Raw genomic sequence first — 21,508 nt, 5'->3', positions numbered from 1 at the left:
CTTGTACTGTAACAAAAGGTGACCTGGTCTATGCTGTTGGAGCTGCTGTGGTTTGCAGCACTCTGCCAGATCAGTAGTATCTTTTTTAAATCACTTTTCAAAGCACAGTTGTACATGGAAGCATTTTTACAATGTGCTTTTATGTCCTGTTTTATCGTTGTTCCAAGCCTGACTGTCTCCTCCCAATTGAATCTTTATGTCCATTGTCTGTCTTTCCTTTTATCTACTCTTTATCCTATTTTTTTATACTGTTTTTGAAAGGAAGTCTGTGGTTGATCTAAATGCAGTCAAATAGTGTGTCCTCAATCTCTTAAAACTCTCAGTTGAATTGTGTGCATTAAGATAAACATTCAAAGACATAAAAATTGTCAGATATTTTTGCATCTTCTAATTTTAAAATTGCATTAACACACATTGTATTCTGTTTAATGTAACTGTGTGCCTGTAAACACGTTTTTTTTTCCTCTGCAGCCCCAGACATGTGGTACAGCCATGATGGATATTTGATTTGTGCGATGTTTTATGAAATACATAATCGGGATGAGATGAAATCTGTGCCCATAAGGCTCTTCAACTGGCCAATATGGGCAGATTCTGTTGGAGAGCTTATGGAAGTCGGAATCTGTTGCGGCTGCTGTGGAAAGTGTCAGACGGGTGGGATAAGCTGAGAATACGGTGTGCATAGTGTGGGGTGGGCGGGTTGAGGAGTGGCTTGCAAGAGATACAAGAGGGGTCCAGATGTACAGCTCAGCTATAAAATGCACAGGGCTGGTCTGCAGCCACAGCCAAACAGATGTGACTTTTAATGAGAGTAAGCCTAGAGGACGAAACGGGTTAATGGATGGATATAAAGTGTCACCATGTAACCCAATGTCACCCTTTAACAAAATCTCGCTCAGGTAATGGACAGAGAGAGCAAGAACATCCTTTTGTTGTAGTGGCAGCCCATCATTGTGCATCGTAGCCCACAGCAGTAGAAACAAGATATTTACTGAAGATATGATGGATATATGAGAAGTTGGGTTCACATGGCTATATATAGTCTGTGTGTGTGTTTGTGTGTTTGTGTGTGTCTGTTCACACGCTGAGGCCACAGTAAGCTACCTCTGTCAGAAGTTTGTGTTGTTTTATGAGGCAGTGCAGACTCAGGGTGTCATTGTGATTTATGAGACTCCTTGCTGGCTGTGGAGGGTACAATTGGACCAAAAATACGTAGTACCCTGCCAAGTACGCAGTGTCTCAACCCTGTAGCACTTATCGCATATATTGTGCTTTATTGGATGCGGTCAGCACATTATTCAAGATCTAAACAGTCTATCTGGCTTTTGGAGAATGACAATAAAATGCTCAGGCTCCTTCACACTGTATGATTTTGGGCAATCCAAGATGAAAAATAATGAGAGAAACGTGGTGAAATCCTTTGTCCTCAATACTGGTAGTTTGGCAAGTCCAGAAATTTGAGACCAAAGTCTTATTATATATGACTGCAGCTCCACCCACATTTACTAACCAACCAATCATGGCACAGAATGAGATTAAATTATTTGTGGTGAGATAACCTAATGTTACTGCTATAAAGCATATTCATCTTTCATCCAACCCTAACCCTCTTTTACCCAGACATGACTGGCTTCACCATCATCACATCTTTATATAGGAGATTTATAATAGTAGAATAGTTTATTTTTACATGTATAGGATTGTGACTAACAATTATTTAATGATCCATTAATGTGTCAACTTTCTTCTCAGTTAATTGATTAGTTATTTATTATATATAAAATGGTTCATACCGCAAAGACCTCAAACTGAAATATCTTGTTTCAAACCCCTACCAGCAATCCATAACTCAGAGATTCAATTTTCAAGACTAAAGAAACCAGTAATCAGCTAATCGTTGCAGCTTTAGACATGTAGTCCAAACATTGTGTCTGTCTGGTTGGCCTCTGCTCAGTAATACCAGGATGCAATGAGATAGCCACCATTTGAATATCATTATAAAAAATTTGAATTACATGCATGAAATGTGTTTTCTCGTTATAAATTGTGCAAAAGTGAGCACCACCCACCCATCCCATAACCAACACACACACACACACACACACAACAGACTACTAACCAGCCACCTAAATGTAAAGATGTGCTGGATAGATTGGAGCATAAAGAATCCAGAGCTGCCGTGATTATGCACAAAACACTGATAATGTGTCTGAAATGTTCCCCTTAAATTTCCATAAATATTAATGTGTTGTGTTGCGATGGGATCAGGAATTGAGCTGCAGCTCCTGCAGGGTTCCCAAGCGAAAAAGGAGGAGTGGTGGGAGTTAAATACGGGGTCAAACAGAGGTCACAACAGGGAAGCTGTCTAAACCCGACTCCCAACACCCCCCCCCCCCCTTCTCCTCCTCTGCCGGCGCTCCAGGAAACCGGGGTACCACAGAAACCATAATGTGGAGTCTGAATGCACGGCTGCTGTGAGTGTATTTGCTGAGTGTAGCTAATTGAGCAGTAAGTGTAAAGAGCACATGCGTGAAAATCAAGTTGTGCTGAAAGGCTTATTCTAATGTGTGTTTTGTCTGATTATTAATATGTAATGGCTTGAGATCCCTAAAGGCATTGCAGCCGCACAGACTTAATGAGGCTATACAAAGTGCTTTTCTGACGCTTACTGTGTGTGTGTGTGTGTGTGTGTGTGTGTGTGTGTGTGTGTGTGTGTGTGTGCATATCTGACTTAATTCAATGCCAGAATCCATCCCATACTGTATTGGATTACGTGTGTCTGTGTGTTGTATTACCTCTGGAACACACCGTGCAACCAAAAAAAAAAAAACTCTCCCAAAAAATGCACCAGGCTTTCCAAGTCATGAGTTGGCCGATCACAGCGAGCGTACAATGCCCGCCTCAAAGGGTCACGCTAAGGTAACTGATAGAGCGGGTCCAGTTGATCCAGTGCCAGACCAGCTTTATGTCATCCCTGTCTGTTAGACCCTGCAGGCCTCGACTTGATGAAATGCAGGCTGGTGGTAGAAGGTGTGAGAATCTACTACCTGAGACATGATGACACACTTTTCACACAACAAGCCTCTGTCATCCTCTGAACAGTTTGGAGGTAAATCATTACTGCTCACTTGAATTGAGTCTTTCAGCAGATTTAATGATTGACTTGCAGAAATTGACCTTTTTTCAGATTGCAGACAATGAGCTGTTTAAAGCAATAGTTTGGCATTTTGGGAAATACACTCATTCACTTTCTTGCTGATAGTTAGATGATAAAGTTAGTAGCAATGGTATCAAACTTCACATCTAACTCTCAGGAGAAAATATCAAAATATTTATTTAAACTAAGAACATTTTCAATTCAGCAACTACATATTTTCACATAGTTTTCTAAAATTATAGCTGTCCAAACAGTTCTCTCAAGTTACTCGATGGCCAAATTGTATTATGTTGGTAAAGGTCAAATGTTATCAAGATTTTATAATGAATTATGTATTGTGTGTCACTCTTTCCCTTTTTAAATACATATACTTTGCACAATTTTGTGAGTTTCTTGTAAGTTCAGAAGCTAAAAAAAGTACCAAATCTGTTGTTTTTAGTGTTTTCCAGTGTTCAGATTGCACATGACAGCAGCTTTATTCCATCTACCACCAAGCTGCTCACTGTTTACCAAAGGATGGATTGTTATTTACAGCAATCAAGCACGAGGAGCGAGTTTGAAAGTGAATCAGGATTCTCAAAAACGGATCACATGGCGAACAGATGCCTGAGATCAGATTGTAATCACACATCAATGTCCACACTGCAACACACCACTGATGTTTTTAATTTCACTCTCTATGGACAAAGTGTTTTGAGACAGATGCGTGTGTGGATGGAAGGCCAAAGCAAAGAAAAAAAAGATGGCAATTTAAAAATTTTCCACACTAGTGCGGACATGACTCGTGCGTGTGTGTGTGTGTGTAATAGGTTTACACTTGGATCTTTGTAATTTATCCTAAATAAAAGGGGAATAGACGAGAGAGAAATAAAGAAGTGAGTGTATGGGGGGCAGGGAGGCAGGCAGACTGGTCTAAACAGCACTAGGAGCAAAGAATGCACCCCCTGCCGTCCTGACCTTTGACCTTGCAGAATGTACGCCTCAGGGGCAGCCCACGCCTGTAGAGACACAATGCTGCAGATACCTATTGAGCCCTAGCTTTTTACTCCTTTACAATGCCCCCTGCTTTTTTTACGCTGCGTTCTTCACTACATAAAAACTTCTCCCCACGCAGAGTCCAAGTTTGGATTTAAAGGCTGTATTCAGGGGGTCGCCTTTGTGCCTCCACACAAGGCTGGAGGGGAAAACACCCACCACCTTCCCCCTACCCCTCATATCTCTCTCTCTCTCTCTCTCTCTCTCCTCTGTTTCTGCCAGCTTATTTTTCTGAAACCCTCTGACATTCTGGCACCTGTTTTCCTCACAAAACCGTTAATTTATCACTGAATTATTAACTAAGAGCCCGCAATGTGTCTGGCACTCTGTGACATGTCCTGACTTTGCGGAGAGGGGAGGGAAGGGGGAAGGGTTGCCGTGGCGACGGGGCAGTCTTCATCAAAAAAGCAATTTAGCCAGCGTCTCCCGTCTGCACAGTGGATCCTCCACCGAAATGACTCGGCCAAAGAATATTATGGGATTAATGAAACACATAAGATTGCAGCAACACTGTGCGTTGAAGAGGCATGATGCGAAGCCTGCTGTGCTCTCATCTCAACAATATTGAGGAAGAGCATTTCCCCAACATTATGGCTGTGTAGTGCAGGATGAGCCTTCTGTAATGAGCAGTGTGGAGTAGGTTGGAGTGAGCGACCTGCTCTTTTTATATTTTAGAAATATAGCTGACTCGGTGGTAGGAAATTGGGTGAATCGCGTGACTACAGTGGTGCAGAAACAAGTGACAGATGAAGTCATTGTTCTTGTAGTGGATTGTACAGAGCAAAATGATATCCACATGCAAAACGAGATGGTGCTGAGGCATATTAAGAGATGGGGTCACCAAAGAGAGGAGGGGGCAGCGACCATGCAGCTGTCAGAGGCTTTGAGATGAGTATTTCACCACCGCGGGAGCCCTGGCAGTGAAGACTTTCGACCGGGTAAAGCGATAGTCGGGTCAGAGAAGTACAGATGGAGGCGCTAAGTAACACACACTAGCTGGGCTGAAGTATGGCTAAGAGGTGGGAGGGGAGGCTTCCCTTTGTAGCCATGAAGAGCAGCAACAGGGTTTTGAAGTGGATACAGGCAGTTACTGAGAGCCTCGGGAGCAGATTGAGCAGAGGCGGGGTGTAGCATGGAGGAATGTATGTCAAAGCTGGCTGTAGGGGCCCAGCCAAAAGGGAGTTACAGTACAGTACAGCGGTGTAGTGTGGAGATGTAGAGAGCAAGACTGGAGAAGTTTGTTACTCATTTGTCTTCAACCTAAGAAATGAAAAGAAAAAGCTGAATGTTTTAGATTTTTGCTGAATGTTTTAGATTTTAACCAGAAAGCTGCCTGACACATGATGAATGAAGTGTTGATGCTGTTGTGCACTAACATGTTGGATAACCTCAACCCCAAATTCATTCAATCCATGTTGTCAGAGTGCAGTGCACACAGGCAATAGCTTGATTTTTCTAAAGAAGCTTGCAATAGTGCCTGCCAAAAGGCGAGTCCAGCCCAGCCTGCTCTCCCTTGCACAGCTACAGTAAATCTATACAGTCAGAGATCACACTGCCTGCAGGCATTCTCAATAAAAAGTCACAGTAATAGACAAATGCTTTTTGTTGAACATGTCTTGAGGGTGCTGGTCAGTCTATCAGACAAACGGCCTCCCATCTCCCATCAAATGTCTTCACACTTACAACTGAGATCAATGCAAAACCATTGACCATCTGACTGTTATCTCTGCTGTGCAGGAGATAATCGCACAAGTTTAAGCATTTAATTGAATTTTATTTCTCGTCTTTTTTTGAACATTTAAATCTAATCAAACTGGAACACGAATCCCTCAATGTCCTCACTACTTGCTGAATAATGTGGAGCACATTATGTGTGCTGCGAGCTGTGCCAATACATTCCCCTTGACATGGATGAAAAGATTATATTGGGAGCATTTTTTGCCCAATCATAAATACCATTGAGAATTTCGGAGTAGGTTAAATTAAATTCCGCAAATCTACTTTGTACAGTTATGAATTGTGAATACTGTAGGTTGTTTATCTGGATGAAATTTTGAAGATATCAATTGGATTATCACCATTTGTCCTATGTGTGGTACTAAAGAGATAAAAGACTGCGCTGCTATCAGCATCACAGCAGGGTGCTGCTCATGTGCTCTGTTGTAAAGGGCTGACTTTCTTTTGTAGTGACACTGTTGTAATAAAGCAGGAATGGGAGCGACTCACAGACGCCTCAGGCCTGACCAGCCCAGTGAAAGCAGATCTGTGAGGAGATAGAACTGGAACAATGATAGGTGAATTGGGCGGGTTGAGTGGAGACATTTCTTCCACTCTATTTCTCCCAACAGAGTGACACTCAACCAAGCAGCCACTGCAGAGACCCACCAGTTACTGACAGAGGCCAAATTTTACTGCAGAACGGGGCTGCAGGGGTTTCAAGGGGGACTGGGCCAAACCTAAAGCAGATGTGTGTGGATTTAAAAGTTTTAAACCACCGGAACCTAAACTAACCTCCTCTTAAACTGCAGAATGTCACCATAAAGTGCAACAGTGCGAAAAGCATGAAAGCGATCGCCACGCATGACATTTAACATGGAAATGTGGATATCTTGGGAGTGGGTTTTTTTTTCTACTCACTCATAGTGTAGAGAGGGAACACGTACTAAAGTAATTCCGATATCCCCATTAAAAAGAATCAGAACATGATATAACATTTTCCAACCCCAGTAAAGTTTCCTGGTGTGTCCGTGCATGTTGATCCACTGGCCCCTAAGTGGGCTGATTTGCTCTTCTTCGGGATATGGATCTACAACCATGCGTGATCCAATTAGCATGATGAGCACCGAGCGCAGTGTGAGGCTAATGCCTGGCATGTTTAGGAGAGTAAATGGATTGTTAGTATGGATTTCCATTCCTCCCCAGAGTCTTAACAGTTGGTGGGCTCTCTACAGGGGTTATTGGCGTAGTTAAAACACTGTGTAACTGTATAGGCAGGCCCTCCTGCTCGGCTATATAGTTACACACTCTGCTGATATTGATAATGAATAGAAGCGCTCTCAGAGGAAAATGGGAGTGGCAACATGCAATCTTGCTGCCTTGAATACAATCTATAAGCATTTTACATATAAACTGGCTACCGCTCTTTTGCACTCTGTTGGATAATTTATGTATTTCTGCAGCAGCAACATATATTATACAGCTAGGATTGCAACTTGTAGATTATTGTTGTTGTTGCCATTTATCCTGTCAAATATAGAAAACAAAACATGTTTAAAGCATATATATAAAAGAGTGGAAAGCAGCAAATTCTCACTTTATTTTATAAAAAAATAAAAATCAGCAAGTAATTAGAAAGTTTGGAAAATACACTTATTTGCTTTCTTGCTGAGAGTTAGATCAATGTCACTTTCAGCAGATGGTCAGCTTAGTTTAGCGCATATAGAGGGTTAGGGTTAGAAATTGGGGGTGGCTTGCCTGTCTCTGCCCAAAGGTAACAGAATCCGCTTATCAGCACCTCTCAAGCTCTAATTAACACATCATATATTTTAAAAACAACACACTGTGGTTTTGCTGCAGGGGGGGGGGGGGAAACTATTTCTTTCCCTGGCAAAGTCACTTATCTGCTGCTCGCTTGCCAACCTCATGGTGATGACAAGACTACAGGATGTGGCTGTGCACCTTTTGAGAAATGGCTAACCAGCTGCTGATGGTAGCTTCATATTTACCACACAAACATGACAGAGGTATTGATCTTCTCCTCTAACGCTTATCTAAGCTTATTTCCAAAAATGTTAAACTGTTCCTTTTAATTGTTTCAGCTCTACATACAGCAGCACATAACACGTTGATCAAATGACTCATAAAACTGGAAGAGATGACAAAAATATCCGTAACACCACTTCAACAAGCCTGAAGCAGTTTCACAAGCTAAGGAGTGACGGCATATTTGACAGTATGATTTATGTGTGTTTTTTTAGTACAACATATCATGTCACGTTCTGTATTTATTGACTCAGCTGTAGTAGATGGCCTGCGGCTCTCTACAATTGGTGCTTTGGTGAAATGGATCGCTGTGGTGCAGTGTGAATCTCATGTTATCTATTGATGAAGAGGACAAAAGAGATAAAAGTGCACTTTTATCACAAGAGCTATTGTCTTTACTATTTTCACCAGTCACCAGTGTGCGACTTTTGCAAATTTCTCATGTATACAGGAGGAAGGTTTTTGTATTTATAAGCAGATTCAGCCAAGTCACTGCTACCCATAGCAATGAAAACTCAACGCTCAGCTGTCACCCCACCTAAGCATGCTGAATTCTTGTCTGTCAAGATGCTGAAATCCATTTGACACTTGCGACAGGCTCCAGTACATGTAGCTGTTGTAGTTACAAGGTCAGCCTTCCACCCTACAATCTGAACAGCTCTTTCATTCTAAAGGCAAATCCACACCCTAAGAGGATTCAGCAAATCGGAGCGCTCTGATGTGCAGCCAAATCACCAGGCAGAAATGATTCAAGGATGTAGTAAATTAGTGACAAGACAAAGAAGAGGAATTGCATGGTTCTACCACTCAGATTACCACACAAATCTCTTAGCTGTTCTCTTGATGCTGCAGCATTAGAGAGCACTGATAGGACATAAAAAGCCTCAGATTTGGTGCACACATTCTCCCCTACTCTAAATATCCCTGTGCTCCAGTTATTTAAATATGACCGTACACAATAGCCTGTGGTGTCATGGTGACAGATTCAGCTGTGAACATTAAGTTTTTTTCTATCTTTCTGATTAACTGAGGGCCCATTGCGTTCTGTAGCCTTTGCTGCTAAGGTTGTTGTAGTAATTGTATATGTGAATACCTCTGAGCCTTGACACGGGTTCAATTTCTTGACATTTCAGTGCTATTGCAAAACCTGCCTCCTTTTTTTTTTTTTTTAATCCTGTGTCCTTTTGGCCCTGTTTACACGCGACATTAACGTGTGTCTTGCTTGATCCTATCACAAGTGGACACCTCTACGTACAGGTGTGTACCCACCCAAGATGCCTTCAGGATACGTTGAGATCCAATTGCTCAGACCACATTTAGAGGTGGTCTGGGCCACATTCTTTTAGCAGCATGTAAGCAAATGGGTCCTGGGTCACACTTAAGGACCTCCTACTCAACTGATGTCTGATGTCTGCATACATTTGTGTGTCAACAATGGCATATTAAAGTGTGAAACAACAAGAAGCCACAACAGGCAAAATCGATTCTTGTAGATGATAGACACACAAAACATTCTGTCTGATTTCCATTTGGGCCAAAGAGTTTTGATTTTACCCATACGCCAAGATCGTTGCAAACCTCTTCCTTTTTTCATTTCCAGCAGACTAGACACGGGAAGTACATTGCTGCCTCCTACCGGTTAAAAACAACAACACATTTGGTCTGCAAACAGAAATAACGTACATTTTTATTGCATATAGAGCAGGGAACTGACACCCAATCGCAAGTTGTCACTCGAGACGCATTTTAATGCCAGGTGTCAACTGACGTACTTAGAGCTGTCTACTTGTGATCGAATCACCCAAGACGCGTGTCAATGCCAGGTGTGAACAGGGCTCACGCTCTTTTGGCTAAATCTGGCACTCAATCTCACATCGTCAGCCTGGATTACAGCAGGCAGCAGAGTGAAATGGCTGCAGATGCAGTGTCGGGCATGTTAGCTTATGGAGACAGTCACAGTTAATGCCCCTAACCCCATCAATTTGTGAGCAGAGATTGAGTTTCCAGAGCAGCGTGGAGCATGTGGTAAAACTGTTGACTGTGGCAGACACTGAAGTTTGCTTTTGAGGGACTTCCAGACCAACATAGTCGGAAGGCTCCGGGTCGTCTTGTCCATGGGACAGACCGTCTGACCTCTGCTTGTCAGAGAGTGCCTGTGGTTGACCTCTAGATACACATGTTGTCATACACTTGCCAAACAGGGGGACACACATTATGAGCTAAACATATTCTCTCCTCTTTTATTGAATCTGCATTTCCGAACCGAGTGCTTGGTTCCTGCAATGAAGTCACTGTTTTCATAAAAAGAGCAACAAAGGTTTTCTATCAACCTGGAGCTCAACGGTAACCAAACTCCTGGCTTACTTCACTAAGCCCTGAGGACAGGAGTGCTCACTTCATTTGGCTCTCAGAATAACTTCAGCAGCATCCGGACAGTGCAAATCATTATGTTATATGGGTACTGAAGTGTTTAACTTGGTACAGCCTGTAATAAATTAGATGGCAGGATGAAATATGTGTTTGTTTGGCAAAGATAAAGTAACTGATCCCTCTTTTAAGTACTTTGTCTATTTTGAAATATGTGCTTTTTTTACACAGTGTAATTCCCAGCAGTCTCTTCTGGCATTTTGATCCAATAACCAGGTGAACCAGGAGAAGGAGAAGAAATGCACACTGCACAGTACCTAGAAAAATCACAGTCTTGTGCACAGCCACTAAACTGCATCATATTGAAGACACAATAGTTTTCTGGAGACCATGTTCCTTCTCCTTTCCAAATACTTTGAGCTGATACAGGATTTCATGTGAGGGATCTCCTTCTTCTGTAGTTGCTGAAGCAGCAACACTGCACAGTGCCGATTGCTGCTCTTTATAAGACACGGCTATCACGACTCTTCCCTCTGATATGGAAAGTGAGTCTCAGATATGTGAAATGCTTGATCTGCCCTTTGATGTGAAGGACTACACCAATTGCCGAACTCTATAAATAGTGTTGGTTCATGCATAGATGTCTGGTTGTAAAGAGTATTTTCTGACTTTATGAGCCTGTGTTACTATCAGCTTCTTATATAGGAGGCTGGATTTAAGGCCAATGGGCACTCATAAATACCTATTAAAGTGTGAATCGTATATCCAATAATTCACAGCGCTCAACACTTGCAAAGGATTCAGAGACGTTTTTAACGCTGCATAGTCAAAGTCGTGCTTTCAGCGTCCTCTTCTCCCCCATTTGCTCTTATTCATGACACAGCAGGGACAGCAGGAGTTTGCTCCGATTCAGCCTCTTTAAAATTAGATCACCCCTGCAGCGGTGTGATTCTCACCATCTACTAAATCAACTCAAGGCCCACTGCACTCCTTAGACTACACGTCTCCTGAGTCTCTTTTTTTATAACCAAGAAGGTTTGCATCTTATAGTATATACAAAACAAATGTCAGCTGAGTCCCATATGTATTTTATAACATTTCAGGTGCAGTGAAGACATCATTTCACAGTTTTTCCACCTCTTAAACCGAAATAAATATGAATGTTGTTTTTGGGTTCTCTCCATTCACTTCTTTCCCCCCTAACTTCTCTTCTCATCCTTTTTTTCTGTTCAGATGAAGCTGTGGAACAAGTACAAGGTGACCAGTATCCCATCTCTGGTGTTTGTGGATGCAACTACGGGGAAAGTGGTGTGTCGAAATGGTTTACTGGTGGTCAGAGATGACCCCAAAGGTGAGATTGGCAGCGTACTCATCCTTACACACACACAAACACACACACCCATACATACACACGCTTTTGGTATGATACATCCTGCTGATTTATTTTTATTCCCTAACCTTGAGCTCTCTGACCTCAGTCCTCTTTTCTACATGGTTAACTTTAACCCCAACCACCAATCATTCAACCCTGAAAATATCTCTGTGTAATGAGGTAATAGGAAGACATTTGAGGGTCATGAGGACAGAGGAGCATAAATCAGTTTCTCACACACTTTGTCTCTCATACCAATGTAAACCTGAATTCCTCAACATGACAAGACAGTAAAACAAAACTTCACTCTCTCAGTGTTCAGATAAGACTCTTTACCTATTAGTGTTACACTCTCAACTGCCCGCCCCCCCCTTAAAACAACACCTGGTAGGAAATAAAGTTCCCCTGAGGCAGAAAACAATAATAATCCTGTACTTTACTACCATAGCGATATCCACCTGACCAATGTACAGTTTACTATAGCATATTAATATCATTGAATAGTATATATTCAGCAAATTATTAATATATATTTTATTTGTTAGCCTATTATATCATTAAGCTTTTAATTGTCTTGTGTTTCTTCTACCTACCTTTTTGTTTTTGCAGTTTGTGATTTGTTAAGTGGCTGCTCTAACACTATAATTTCCATGTGGGATCATTAAGGAACTCTGTCTATCTAATCTATGGTTACAGTGCCATTAATTGCTTGTGATTGCATGATTGGGGTGTTGATTATACAACTAAAATATGCAATTAACCACAGTATGTCATAGAGCTTAGTTACACAAACATAAAATTAGAGTAAGATAAACTTGAGAAATGAAAATAAACCAAAGTGTATTGTGTGTAGTAACTAAGGCTACACTTATGTATACACAAGCAATGGCACACATGTTGTTTCTCTGTAATGATATTTGCCAAATGGCTGATCAGAGTTCCCTGTGGAGATACTGCAGCGCCACATCATTCAGAATTTGGCCAAAACATTTTGCAATAACTCTACCCCTCTCGTTTGTGTTGATGCTCCCGTAATTATGGTGCTGGATGAATATTATAGCGTGTCCATGTCTCACTCCGTCAACTGCAAACCTATAATTTCTGCACTTTGAAGTGGAGACGAAGAATTAACAAGAGTGGGCTTGCATTCCTTTCCTGTGCAGAGAGGACGTCCTCTCCTCTGTGCCTGAGAAGATCTCAACATTTTAAAATGCTGCTCTTCATACTCTGGTTGGTTAGCATTAAAAAAATGCTATTAGTCATGTGAGAAGGGAGAATAGCGGCACTATGGCAGCACAGCAGAGAAGCGGAATGGATTTTGCATGAGGACTGTGACAGATTTCGCTGTCTGGCTAATGAAAGCCAGTCTGTGCCTGCAGTATTATTTCCATGATTCATTAACTGTGCTTCCAAACTAGATGTGGCTACAGAAGAGATTAATCTAACCCTCAGTAGCGACGATGAGCATTTGATCATGCCAAGATTTTCTAACAATACTTCCTCTTTAAAAGGGAATACAAGGTTACAGCTTCAGTTTTCGTATGTAAATTTCTTAGTCTCTTATGTCTTTTTAATAATATGTTTATTTTTGAGAGGCATACTGAGAGCTGTCCCTGACGTGACAAATCAATTCATCGACAGCAGCTACGGTTAGAGGAGGAAAAGGGCAGTAAAAGTTTGCAGTACATGGAAGCTGGGAGGGGCGGGGGAATTATTCGGGACCCTCTGCCTTTCACTGTCGATGAAAAGCCTGACTTGAGTGGCGGCAGACTAGCCTGCAGCGTAAAGATGAAGTGCACTTTTACAATCAGGACGACAATAAAAGGCCGCGCCAGCGCAGTGCAGACGTGTCATTCCTGCCTAATGAAGCCCTAGACAACCACGCTCACATAAAGAGGCCATTGTGAACCAGCCATACAAGGTTTTATTTATGATTACCCCCTTTTTAATTTGGTTGCACCAAATGCATCTCTAGAGCTTGAGGGTAACAATGAAGACACCTTGAAAAGGAAATGAAAGTGTGAAAGAGAGCGAAAGGGAAGTATTTCTGTCAGCCTTCATTTGCTTGAAAGGCATGGCTTTCAGTCATCATTAAAATCAGATTTTCTGTCTGGTGTGTGTTCCCAAATGATGACAACAGTCACAAAAAAGGTTGAAAGTGATCTATGCATGACAAGTGAACATGACTTTGATTTTCTAATTGCCATGACACAGACAGAAAAAGTGCCTCTCCCTTCTACTTACCTGAAACATGTTTCTGACAATGATAGCCGCACAGTTCAAAGGATGGCAATGTTGGTTGGTGGATGGTCAGTCCACTTTGGCCCAGACTGAAATATCTCAACCTTTACTGATTGCCATGAAATTTTGTGGAGACAGACATTTTATATACAGTCCTGAGATGATTTTGATTTTGATGATCCCTGACTTTTCCTCTGGTGTTTTCTAACCGTTCTTTTCCTGATGTTTTCTTTCCCATTTTTACCCCTCCACTTCCCTAATGTACCCTCTCCCAGGCCTGGAGTTCCCCTGGGGGCCAAAGCCATTTGCAGAGGTGGTGGCAGGGCCTCTGCTAAGGAACAACAGGCAGACAACAGACAGCAGCTCTCTAGAGGGACACTACGTGGGAGTGTACTTCTCAGCACACTGGGTGAGTGTGGAGGGCAGAAAGAGAGGACAAAGAAACCTGGTTAGAGATCCTGATTTTTACCTCTCTGGCCCCACCAACTCTGTCAAAACACTGAGGCTTTCATGAGAAGAAAGGGTAGCGGCGGCAGAGCAGGAAGAGGTAGAGCAGTAGTCGAAACAGATAAGAGAGGAGCAGAAGGGTGCAGGCGAGTCCATTGTGTTTGTGTGTTTACATTAACAATGATTAACTATCTACATCAATCCTTTCACTTACACCTCTGGGCCTTTTTTTGAAGTAAGTAACAGTCACCACACCCCAATGACATCAGGCTATTGTCTCTTTCTGGCTGGGCCTGTTGATAGCCTGTGAAGGTCGTGACTCAGTCATGCAAGAAAGGCGTCATATCATCGGTGGACTGTTTCTGATGAGGTGCAGGGTAGTGAGGACAGTCAGCATCGCAGCTCAGCCTCAGAGACCAGCTTTTGGGATTTGTGACGCTTGAAGGTTGGCTCAAACCTCAGACCCATGCAAGATTGAAAAGGACAAGTCACAAAAGCCATTATCGGAGTTTATTTGCGGTATTTTTACACCACATTCCACCTAGTTGCTCATGTAAATCTATCCCCAATTAAGTCATTTTACAAATATGAAATACCAGCACCTAGCCTTGGCATCCATTTACAGAGAAGTGTTGTTAAGCTTTTCCTCTAATGTTTTAGGGAGCTGAAATGGTCCATGGCAGTCAGACGTGACCCACAGTATATTTCATAGTGCATTGGCTTTTTGCTTGCAGAGTTAAGGCATTTTGTTTTAAAATAAAACTTTAGTTTAAAACCAAGTTCAGTAAGACACACTAGCAAACAAAAGCCCACATACAGCTTTGCAATGATATACTATTGACACCACATTTGTAAAGTATAATGAGCATAAAGCACAATATACAGTGTTTACCTCAATGAGCAACTGAGCAAGAAGTCAATTAATGAGCAGGGAATTGATTTAGGCTTTGTGCTACCCACTCTAATTCCCACTATCCCCCATGTCGGTGTGATGAGTATGCATGACTGGATCAATGAAAGTGCTTGACATACTGTATCCACTATAATCAACTTTAACAAAATGTGAAATGTGCATCAATAATTTAGAACAGGCGGTGTGTTTTACTACATACGTCATAATGTTGTGAGAATGAATTAAACTAATGTGCAACTTACAACCTAAAAAAAAGAATCACTAATCAATTTTTTATATGAACAACAGCTGTTTTGTGTTGTGCGGGTAGTTTACAGGCAATTTATTAGAGCATTTTTACTAGAAGCTGACAGCAACTAGCTGGTGAACATTGAATATTGGAGCATTTAGATGCTCACCTTTTAAGGTTTAAGGCCGCATTCAGACCAAATCCGGCAACGCGGCCATACCATGCAGGGTTCTGTAGAGATGTGGGTATTATTATTATTATTATTATTATTATTACATAATTAAACCCATATATATATTATTTATATCTTTGTACTCCTTCATGGCAGGGTTGTACAGCTAATCGTGGCAGCAATGAGTCTCTTCCCTTTCACAGTTTCTCAGTAAACAAAATGAAATTGCAAACAAAGTGCCTCCTCCCATTGACGAAGGGGTCTGATCACTCACACATGATTGGCCAACATTTTACCTTGTTGGATGACATCATGTTGCGGCCCAGAAAAAGGTGAACCTGAACTTTTTTGCTGGACAACCGCTACAGCATAAATGCACTGCCCCCATTCTAATAAAGGAGGCCTGCCATTTTTCAAGCATTGCAAGATTTGGTCTGAACACTGCCACATACAGTATATCAGTGTTGCGGCCCCCAAGTGGCCAAAAAAGGCAGTTATTTCAGTCATCATTTCATTTTATTACCTGCTAGCATAACAATATTAAAATCATTATATGTGACCAAGTACATCCATTGTGGCATATTTTTATAGGTGACTACTAATGCTTCTATTAAATATTTTACAACAGATAATATTAATATGTGGACATGATGCCCAAAGAGTTATGGCATTTAATGTTAAAGGTTGAATATGTAGAATATTTATTAAAAGCTATATTTTTTTAAAAATAATACAGCCAGGGGGCGTTTTGAGGGGTACAGAATGAAAGTATTGCTTTTCCATTAAAAAAAATATTTAGTCTGAATTAATATTTTTAAAATTTTTTGACGGGTTCGACAATGACGTTCTTACACGTTCTGTGTACACTGTACCAGCCAATTGGCGGCCGGAATTGCGGGTTGCCAGGGTTGTCTGTTGTTCCGGCGCAGCTACTGTAGGCTGGCACTGGGTGAAATGGAGTTGTAAACAAGTAGAGCCGTGTTGGACTTACTAAAACCAGCGTTTTTTGCTCTCAAGTACAACTTTTCATCACAAAACTTCGAAGGTAAGACAGAATATCTGTTAGTCGCTGTAAATAAGTGGTTGTTTAACTTTGTATTCTTTGGCTGCTGGTTCACTGAGTTTTAAGCGCAATAATAGTGATACTGTTGAACTCGCCAGGGTCTTAGCTTTCATATGAGATGCTATTTGTTTGTGTACCAAGTATCAAAACGGTAGCAATGGAAATGTGGAGAGTGGGTTGACTTTCTGACACTATTCGGATTTTGATATTTGATCATTAACCTCTTAACGCACGCTGTTCCATTCACGGGACAGGACGGATGTTAGGAGGTAGCCACGCGTTCTTCTGAATGTTTTAAACACCAACCCTTAAACATATATACCCATGCCGTACATTGTTGGAAGGCTTAGATTGTTCTGATTCATTCAAGACCACTCACGACTTATATGGTTGCTCACAGCCGTAATAGTATTAGCGATTAGCTTGGCTAGCCACTCAGCTAAGTAAGAAAAGCTATAATGCTACATACCTTCAAAGTCTTCCCTTTATCCACAACGATCATCTTATGACTCAGCACTTTCTGTACAGCTCGCCAAGTATCCATTCTTGTGAAATATGAAATCCGTTTTCCATAAAACCGGAATACTTTCCTCAATATGTCCATGTATTTAGTCCAACACGTAACGTAATAACACAAATAACAAACCATATACGGTCCGTTTACGTCATTTCCTGACCTGCGCGTCCATCTCAGAGTACACGTGACTAGATGTTTACGACCGTGAGCCTCTTCTGCTTCTGACGACACCACACACAAGCCAATCGGTGTTTAGGATTAGGCAGTACACGCAGAGACATTGCTGATACTCCCACTGGCGTTACAATGTAATGTACCTCGGTGGTTTCAAGTCAGTTACAGCGAGGGTATGTTCGCTTCCTGTTTTCAAAATAAAAGTACCAACTCTATCGTTATGGTTTTCTTAATAATAAAAGGCAATGGGTGTATTATTTTGTGAAAATGACCGGAAGTGCGTTACTCGCTACGGCTAACTTGAGTGGCTCCGAATTCGCAGGAACAAAACTTTAAACAGATGTTATTTGGACAAATTAGCGTAATATTGTGGATCTAAATGGCTACTTTCTCGCCTAAAAAGGTTAGACATGTGGATAAAGTGGTATATTTACAGAGTTAGAGCTAAAATAAAATCCGGCACCGGACCTGGCAACCCGACTGCTGGAATTACTTTTTGGTTGTTGCGACTACGATCTCGAGACATTAGATGGCGTTGTTCTGCTCATTCTACATATTCTACCTTTAATTGCACTTAGCTAGTAACTTCAGAAAATTGTGTCGCTTACTTGCAGCCTTCCAGATCAGGAAAGGGAAATATATAAGCCAATATCATAAATGACCTCAAACATCTCTGAAACACAAAGGACAGAGTTTTTACAACCTCACTCATACCAGACAGGATTTGCTACAGGCAAACTTCTACCAGGTGGTTTAAAAGGTTTTGCTTTCTTTGTTCACTTTTTTTTTTTTTTTTTTTTTTTTTTTACTTCTGCCTTCCCTTATGTAACTAATCTTGTATTGGTGTTTTACTCTATATTCACTACTGGGAAAGCACAGGAAATAGTTTAAAAATGCTGTAACAGAGAGAATTTAGTGAGCATGGGAGAGAGGTTGGAAGACTACTCTGTTTTCCTTCCCACTGCCATGGCACTCTGATGTCATCTTAATGCCAGCCATACCACCACTCACCCTGTCTGACTGGAATATGGGCTCTTCAAACACACACACACACACAAAAACAAATGCTTTCTCAAGATAGAGTATGACAGCAGGATTAGTGTTTTAAGAGGTCTGTGCTATATTTGAAAGAAGCTGGAAACAAAACAAGAGAAGCTAGTTTGTAAAAAGGAGTTTGGTGAAAAGTGTCATTATTTCCGCTGTATCTTCACTCATTGACTTTATTGTCCTTTTTCTTTTTCCCTCTTTCTTTGTCTGTTAGTGCCCGCCATGCCGCAGTTTGACCCGGGTCTTGGTGGAATCATATCGTATCGTCAAAGAGTCGGGTCAGAAATTTGAGATCGTGTTTGTCAGCGCTGACAGGTAAGATTCACAGTGCCAGTGCATAGACCAGATCATATTCATAGATCATAGATCATATTTATTGACACACACATCTGTCTCTGTCGGTCAAGGACATAAAGTAAATAATCTGTTTTCTCCATTCAGCTGTTAATAGACACTACCAATTCAACATCTGGTGTGTTGCCATTTTGTGTTTTCTAACCATTCTAGGTCAGAGGAGTCCTTTAAACAGTACTTCAGCGAGATGCCATGGTTGGCGGTGCCATATTCAGATGAGGCTCGGCGGTCACGACTTAACAGACTTTATGGAATACAAGGTATTTCACAGCTGCATCCTCTTTGTCAATGTTGCTTCGGATGCTCAAGCTTATAGGATGATTTATTTTTTTTAAATCTGCTTTGCTTAGTTATGTCACGTACTGAAACACTGGCACAAAGGCTGACAGCTCTCTGTGCTGGGCAGTGAAACAGCAACACAGATTGCCCTGCAGCCTGAGGAATGTGGGCTGGTTATCAAGTTTATTGTCTCATTCACTGCGGAAGTGCTGCGCCTCTCGCCCTGTGCCTCCCTCTCTCTCTCTCTCTCCTGATTTCCTCCTCTGTGTGTGTGCAGAAGACTGTGGATGAAGTTAGCAAGAGCTGGCTCATGGCCTCTCCTGCAAAGTATGTGAGGAATGCACGCAGGACGAGTCAACACTGCCCCCCTTCTGCACTCAAACCTCTGCAGTTCACCACGACCCCCACCTCTGTTGTCCACATGCGCAGACAAGAACACACTGACTCATAGATTATCTGTGGTTCTGGTTGGTGTCTGTTTCTGATAAGGCTGTTAATACGGCAAGGAGATCATAATCAGAAGCATGGTGAAAGCCAGTGAGAAGGGTTAAACAATCGCTCCTAAATAGAAGGCACATGAGGAGTGAAAGCACAGACAGAGCTGGAGAGAAGCAGAAGTCACCAGAGGGGCAAAAACTGTTCAGAAAATGTCTAAAACATCCACACAACAAAAGAGATCTCAGCGGGAGAGGGAACAGTCTGCGTCATGAAGCGATAATTGGAAGGAAATGACCAAACCACCTCCCACGCTCTTGCCCCCCCACCCACCCTTCCTCTTTTTGTCTTTCTTTCTTACCTCTTCTTTCCTTCTTCCCCAGGTATTCCCACGCTGATTCTGCTGGACACAGAGGGTCACATGATCACGCGACAGGGCCGCGTGGAGGTGCTGAACGACCCGGAGTGCCGGCTCTTTCCCTGGCACCCCCGGCCCGTGCTTGAGCTCAGCGAGTCCAACGCCGTGCAGCTCCACGAGGGGCCCTGCCTGGTACTGTTTGTAGGTGAGTGGACAGGCATTTAAGATGCAGCACAACTCCACACGGGGCTCTGCCTGGAGCTCCATGTGCATGAATGAAGTGGCATTTATGTGAAGCATATTGAATGTCAAACTCTATGGAAAATTCTTCTAGTGTTGAAAGGTCCAAAGGTCTGTGGAAAATGTTTCTAGTATTTATCTATCTATTTATATGGTAATACAGCAGGTACAAAGAAGAATCATCCAGTAGGTTTGTGAACAGCATTGCAAGAACCATTTTGACCTGAATGCAGGACATTTTGCTCTTGCTATTGTGAAGACTGGCGGGCACTAAATGTCAAAGTTGGACATAACAAAACAGAAAAAAACTGAAGTGTACAGAGATGACCATCAACATTTGAGACCACCCTGGTGTCTCTTAAGGTCAGACTGGATAGCAAAACAAGACTGAGACCATCTGTACACTTACTTTCATCTCTTTACTCATCTGTCCACCAATCATCTCTCCTTCCTTGCTTCCTGTATCACTCATCTGTTCATTTTTCCTCCTCCAGGTGGCTTCTTGACATTTATTTGACCCTCCCCTTTTTTTCTGCCTTTTCATACTTTTAACAGCTCTTGTGTGTCTCTTATTTGGTTTGTTCAGACGCTGAAGAGGAGGGCGAGTTGGAGCCAGCCAAGGAGCTGATTCAACCAATAGCAGAGAAGCTCATGGCCAAGTACAAAGCCAAGGAAGAGGAGACCCCATTGCTGTTCTTTGTGGCTGGAGAGGTGAGATAAGCCACTCAAAGCCACTTAAGAGAGTAAAATGCCATTTCACACAAACTTGCATAGCTCCAGTTGGAGCTTATTCTTGTGTAACTTACTGTAACTCATCTGTGAGTGTGCAGTGCTAAGGCAATGTGCTTCAGTCATCACTTGCAGATATCAATAACTTACACTTGCAAGTCTGACAATTTCTACACAAACATGTCTGCTAAGCATTCCTTTATTTAAGAACTGTGATAAAGATATGTACTAAGAAGCCAAATAGGTGAGCAGCATAAACCAGAAGCTGTAAACACAACATCAACATATTATCACCTTTAAGTTGATATATTAAACTCGGCATACAATTGCCTACATTTACCAAGCTGAAAATTACCCTTTGAGAGCAGTGAGACTGAACAAAAACATTAAAGTTGTGGCCCATAAAACCAAAACAATGAGCTGACAGATGCTATAAAAGCTCCACAGAGCTGAGGGGAAGTCCAGAGTCAGGTGTTAATTCTCTGTGGATTCATTATTACAAGCAGCCCCTTTTACTTTACATTACATATAGGCATTGGGTCATTTGTTTTATGAAAATACTGATCACAACAGCTTTAACATGATGAGTAGTGATTTACAGAGATTCACCGACTACA

The 21,508-nt window shown here is 41.9% G+C and overlaps 1 protein-coding gene across 1 annotated transcript in view; it reads left to right on the top strand.

Annotated features, from left to right (window-relative positions):
• The window catches only part of nxn (nucleoredoxin), a 58,625-nt gene that overhangs the window by 31,396 nt on the left and 5,721 nt on the right, over positions 1 to 21,508 (top strand). Inside the window, exons 2-7 of the mRNA XM_053321223.1 lie at positions 11,555 to 11,672; positions 14,210 to 14,343; positions 18,711 to 18,811; positions 19,004 to 19,110; positions 19,948 to 20,127; positions 20,749 to 20,873. Coding sequence (XP_053177198.1) covers positions 11,555 to 11,672; positions 14,210 to 14,343; positions 18,711 to 18,811; positions 19,004 to 19,110; positions 19,948 to 20,127; positions 20,749 to 20,873 — 765 coding nt within the window. The remainder of the gene's footprint in view (positions 1 to 11,554; positions 11,673 to 14,209; positions 14,344 to 18,710; positions 18,812 to 19,003; positions 19,111 to 19,947; positions 20,128 to 20,748; positions 20,874 to 21,508) is intronic.

This window comes from Scomber japonicus, chromosome 6, assembly GCF_027409825.1.
Source record: "Scomber japonicus isolate fScoJap1 chromosome 6, fScoJap1.pri, whole genome shotgun sequence".
NCBI classification, from domain to species: Eukaryota; Metazoa; Chordata; class Actinopteri; order Scombriformes; family Scombridae; genus Scomber; species Scomber japonicus.
Note: the sequence above shows the minus strand (reverse complement) of the source record. Positions and strands in the feature narration are given on the sequence as shown.